At 42.4% G+C, this 6,000-nt stretch overlaps 1 protein-coding gene across 1 annotated transcript in view; it reads left to right on the top strand.

The window, feature by feature from the left end:
- Grip (Glutamate receptor interacting protein) overlaps positions 1–6,000 on the top strand; it is a 644,837-nt gene that overhangs the window by 485,662 nt on the left and 153,175 nt on the right. Inside the window, exon 4 of the mRNA XM_080285631.1 lies at positions 3,929–4,138. Coding sequence (XP_080141757.1) covers positions 3,929–4,138 — 210 coding nt within the window. The remainder of the gene's footprint in view (positions 1–3,928; positions 4,139–6,000) is intronic.

Below are 6,000 nucleotides of genomic sequence, written 5' to 3'. Positions count from 1 at the left end.
CCGTAACCCCTTGGCAGTGATGACGGATTTTTTTACAGTTTACTTTTGCTGATTCCAGACCATTTTCCTCAGCTTCGGAGAGCCCCCTGGTAGCGAGGGGATTCATGGAGGCTATTTTCAAGCCCTCCAGTATGTTGTGTCTCCTCTAAGCTGAATCAAATTGTCTGAAGCAAGCAAGGATGCGGGAAGAAAGGGCTGACTGATTGTAGTGTTTTCTGGAGCTTGCAATGACTTAACCTGTTTAAAAGGCTTTTTTTTTCTTTACCTCTTGAGTGCGTGCAACAGGTGCTTCCCGAATTCAAGGAAATAGTCTGAAGTCAGCAAACACAAATTAAAAAAGATCTCCCATTACAAGATTTAACTGGAAACCTTCTAACCACTCGTATACAGAACTTGCTTAGGCTAATATCAATAAAATCGTTTGGAGGTTGCAAGAGGAAGTATGTTATTTGGTGTACTGAAAGGGTTTTGATTTTACGTGTGTTGGATAGGTGTCATAATCTGTCATAAATAGTGATACCTGTACTGACATGACTAAAGGGATGGTGTGAACGAGACTAGCATTAAACGTAACTATTATTTAACCCCTTCAATATTCCGACGTCTCCTTTTTTTTCCTCTAAACTTACTACTGCATTATGATTTTATTTAGCTTCGGAAAGACTTTTGATCCTGGAGGAGTCAGATAAAGCCCTAAGCAGAGTGGAATCGTCTGTAGGTAGCAAAAATAAAGTAGAAAATACACAGTTCAGTTAAAGGAGTTAATTGGTAAAGGTAAATCTAGGATACTGTACTATTGTGAAGCTTGTTTTACTGGGTGAGAAATAACTGAACATATCCTAAATCAACACTTACTCTTAAGATTAAATGAAACTGATTTATTTACCATCACTGATCCATAAAGTAGGTGTGTGTGTGTGTGTGTGTGTGTGTGTGTGTGTGTGTGTGTGTGTGAGAGAGAGAGAGAGAGAGAGAGAGAGAGAGAGAGATGATGTGCTTGCCAATGTTCTCTCTGCCTCCACCCTCATCACTACATGCCGCCATTCCCTTTTTTCATCTCCACATCATATCACAACTCACTATCACCACCATCGTCACATTTCACTATCACCACCACCGTCGTCACATCTCACTATCACCACCACCGTCTCATCTATCACCATCACCACACCACTATCACTTCGCACTATCATCACCAAAGTCACCACCACTCTCACATCTCTCTCATCACCACCACCGTCAAACAATCACCACCACCGTCACATTGCACTACCATCACCATCAACGCCATCACTGTCTCACCACCATTGTTACCACCATCTCCGTCACAAATCACTATCCCCACCACCACCACACCTTTATCACATAAACACCTCCATCATTACCATCAGCACCGTCACTTCGTCACCACCGTCACCACCAGCACCATCACACCACACCGTCATCACTCTCATTACCTTTTTCACTACACCAGGGGCGGTATTTTTGTGCGGATAGGACGCTTACTAAAATCTCCTTCTTCCTGGTGTATTTCTGATTCTGCTCTGCTTCTGTATTCGTGTGTGTTATTCATTCAACCTACGTCGACATTAAAAAGATGCAAGAAGCAAACAAGAGGATATTATAAAGCATCTTGGAAAATAAATCGATAACGAATAGGTGTTAGGGAGCCTCCTTACCCGACCTGAAAACAGCTCGAGGTCTCTCGTAAGCCGCGTATAATCGTCTGGTGTTACAGGAATTATAGATATGAAGACACCCTGATGCTGAGAGGGTTCATGGAGACTGTTACCTAATATTCACTACCCATAATCACAGGTTCTCTTGGGATCGTATTCTATGTGGCGTAGGAGGCTACTTTGCACGTCTACCTTAACGATGGTTTTTGCATGTTATACTTTAAGGTCTTAGTGTTATATCGTCTCAATATGGACATTGTTTTCATCAGTAATATACAAGTGGATATCAATGTGGGATGTGCAGAATAAATTGCTCAGGAAGAAGTTTACAAAGTCCTCAAACTTTCTTAAATACAATTCTAGGCTTCCTCTCACCCTGGAACTCTCATATACCCTTTTCACCACGCACCTTGGTAGTGGAGAGAGACACCTTCAAGTGGTGGCACCCATATAACCAGGTCTGTCAACTGCCTGGTTATACATACGTCGCTCAGCCCATTCCCTGTCCCCTCAAAGGATAATAGTGAACTGCGGATCAACTTAAAAGTCTGCTGTCCACTGAGTTCACGCTTCAGTTGAACCTGAGGCAACAGCTACTATAACTATCCCAACGTACCATGCTCATATACATTCTTTCTGGTCATTTTTTGTACGCTTTGATCAATAGACTTTCTTACATAAAATCTTTTACCAATCTCTCTTTCTTATCCAATCTATGCAAACCACGTAAATTTCGAAATAGTATACAACTTTCGCTGCTTTCGCTTTTGATTTCTGACACCTGGTCATACTCAAGTCTCACACCTGTACTATAATATGGGTACCAACACACCCGAGTGAAGTGCAGCCTTTGCCCTCTGTTCTTCGTTCGTATCAAGGCTTTCATAGCATCGTCCACCTTCTTCATGGACCCACTGTATTCTCCACTCTTTACACATTGGCCTATACCTCTCTTCTATGACCGCACTGCCTGAATTCTTAATATTTTCAACCAAGACATGACTCTGCACCCTGTCTTTTACCAATCAATATTTTATTTTTGTCTACAATGCCTTTGCGTTTCGTCTTCTTCACTCACAGACATTCACAGATCTCAACCAGCTTGCGTAGATCCATTTCGTGACAGTGAACAGCTTAGCATCATTTGTATAGGCTATATGAAATCTGAGATATTCTGTCCCTTACCCGGGTCTCTATAACTCATGCCTCAATCTCTCTCATAACCCCATTCCCACAGTGCAATGGGAAGGGGACGATCCAGAAATAGGGTAAGGAAATCATATGTGTAAGTATTAAGTTAGAAGTAACACCGTTACATCCTGTGATGCCTCACCAAATTTGAGCATCCTTGGTTGGTTAATGCTCGACAAAATACAGAAAACGTGACATGAATGAAGAGGTAATTGCTCGTTTTCAACCCCTGTATGAAGCCCTGACAGGTATTGTTTCCACTGTTGTTGTGGCGTGAACTCGGTGGACTGCAGGCTGAAGGTTCCGTTCTCCTGAAACCCACTCTCCTTCTTTCTGGGGGATAGGGAGGGGGTTGAGAGACGCTTTAGCTGCCTATTAACATCGATGCCACCACGGAAAGGCGTCCCATTCCAACTGTGGAGGGCACCTAATGTAAAAGGCTCAGAAGATAACACAGTTGCCTGGCGTTAGTTATAATAATCTAAAAAAACAAAAAAAACAAAAAAGAAGAAGAAAAGAAGAAAGAAAACAGGCGTCCTCGGGCTCATGGGTTAGAAAAATGTCGTGATGTATAAGAATAGTTTTTTTTTTTTTTACTAGGTGGAGAGGGTGAAAGACTGACGAAGAGAGTGTATGTGAGTGAGATGGAGGGGGGGAGAGGGAGAGGGAAGCCGAGGATGAGATGGAGGGATGGGGTGGAGAGGTATATGAGAGAGGGGGGGCGGGTGAGTTGGGACCAGGGCAGTGAAATGGCGGGGGACAGGGCGACGTGGAGACGATTTGTTTGTGGCCACCCCGAACGGGATTGAGGCGTCTGGCAATAGATAGATAGATAGATAGAGATTTTCGTCTTTTTTTACAGTTCATTCCCTGCAGCTCAGTGGTAGGGTAAGACAATACTACGACTCAGCATTCTTTCCACAGGACTTGTTCATGACTAATACCCCCTTCTAGTGGTAATCTATTATTAACGCTCAGCATTCAAGATGGAGGGCTGGTAATTCTAGACCAAGTTAAAGCAAAAAGAGTATAGCTAACAACACTCCTTTCTTTCACAGGCGGGTCCGACAAAGGGCACCGTCCCCGAGTGGCCAATCTACGTCCCGGCTCCCCCGCCCATCGCTCAGACGCCCTCAGTGTCGGTGACTATATCCTGGCGGTGAACGGCATCAGGACACAGGCTCTGACGCATACGCAGATCGTGTCCCTGCTCAAGAACGCCGGGGAGAAGGTGGACCTTGAAGTGGAGTATGAGATTCCTAATTCACGTGAGTATCGAACCATGTTTCCACCTGTTTTTTTTTTTTTTTTTCCAACTCAGCAAGGAGTGGAACAAAGCACACCCCACTTCCAGGGGGAAAAGGAGAAAGATGAAGGAGGTTTCAAGAAGAAAGCGTGACCTAGAAATAATGAGCATTCCGTCACAGAAAACAGTTTTAAGGCTAAATGTGTAATTGCTGCGAAAAGCTTTTTAGAGCTACCCTTAGTAATATTTGCGCTTGTTGTGAACCTCTACATTTCATGAAGTTACACACTAACACATTGAAGAGTGGGGATGCAGAGTTTCGTGTAATGAAATCTGATGAAAACATCTGCTGAAAGGCTAAAGATTTGGCACATTCTGCTTTACGTCATACGGGCGGTTTGTAACACTGGCATGAGTTGCAGTTTGCTCCAGGTGACGAGCCTGTGGTTGCGAGTAGCCTATATTTCCGATAACTAAGCTAAGTATTATATGTAGGTATGTTTTCCTGACTGCTAATTTTCCTTTATATATATATATATATATATATATATATATATATATATATATATATATATATATATATATATATATATACACACACAGTATATTGTGTGTGTGTGTGTGTGTGTGTGTGTGTGTGTGTGTGTGTGTGTGTGTGTGTGTGTGTGTGTGAAGTTTCTCATCTGTTCTCATTTTTAATACCATGTAAGGAACAATCCAATTCAATTATCAAAAGACATGTACGGATTTTGGTTCTACTTCTTTACTAATCATCTTGTGCTTAGCCTGAAATGATAATTATAAGCTGCGATTTTCATTGCCTGTCATCAAACAATGTTGGTACATATGAGGATAGGGTTAGTGTATAATGATAATCGAATGCTTTGTTATGAGTGGCGAAATGAATACCAGGCTGGTGTTCGAAAACATAACCCAGAACACCGAAGTCTAGGCAGACTATTCGTCTGCTTCATTCTAGGTTCAATTCTTCTCGTACGGAATAAGCACTGCTTACTGGTGCTATCTACCATCCTGTATTGGTGTGGTATCACTAGGGCGACCTGCAAGATGACTGCTGTCCGTTGTTCCTTCCTTACGAAAGTGCCTAATCCACATTTCTATCTGTTTGGAATTCTTTCGTCCCAAATAAAGGTATATCATCTCCTCCATCATCTTCCCAGTAGCTGGACGCATGTTGTTTTGCCCCGTCCATACCATGGTATATACACTACTAGTTCTGCCTGACATTTTGTAATATGTAACGGCCAAGCAGTCATCGCCTGACCGAAAATGGTTCACATTTCGTCTCTCGGACGCGGCAATACTCGCAAATGGATGATAAGGCTTCCGAATTTCTTAGGTTCGTTTATACTGTCATCTCATCAGCAGTAGATATGAAGCTTGAGGAAAGTCAGACTAGCCAACCATGATTATGTATCTGTGGTAGAGCTCTCATAATGATTCACATGTTACACTTAATCTTCGGACAAACCCGGGACAAGACTTTTGTCTTTCACTGTACTTTGTGTCTTTATGTCTCTGTTTCTCTTCTTTCTCTGTCTCTATTCTTTCTTCTGCTTTCTCTTCTGTGTTCTTACTCAGAAACCCCGGGGAGAGGGAATACCTCACAGTGAAGTACAGTATATTATTCCTATTTCATGTGAGTACTCGATTTCTCTCTCTCTCTCTCTCTCTCTCTCTCTCTCTCTCAACTGAAATCTTTACATTTCCAGTCTCAGATCAGTACCCTTCCCTTGATAGGATAAGACAGTAAAACAGTTTTAGAAATGCTCCTACTTCTCTAAAAAGATTGTCAATGCTTTTTCCTTCGCCCGAGCCTTTAATCCTTTCAGTCGAGGGCATAATTTTTATCATTCTTGGTAA

The sequence above is a fragment of the Coenobita brevimanus genome, chromosome 107, assembly GCF_032717465.1.
Source record: "Coenobita brevimanus isolate Jiangsu-jjx chromosome 107, ASM3271746v2, whole genome shotgun sequence".
Taxonomy (NCBI): domain Eukaryota; kingdom Metazoa; phylum Arthropoda; class Malacostraca; order Decapoda; family Coenobitidae; genus Coenobita; species Coenobita brevimanus.
This window is presented reverse-complemented; position numbering and strand designations above follow the sequence as displayed.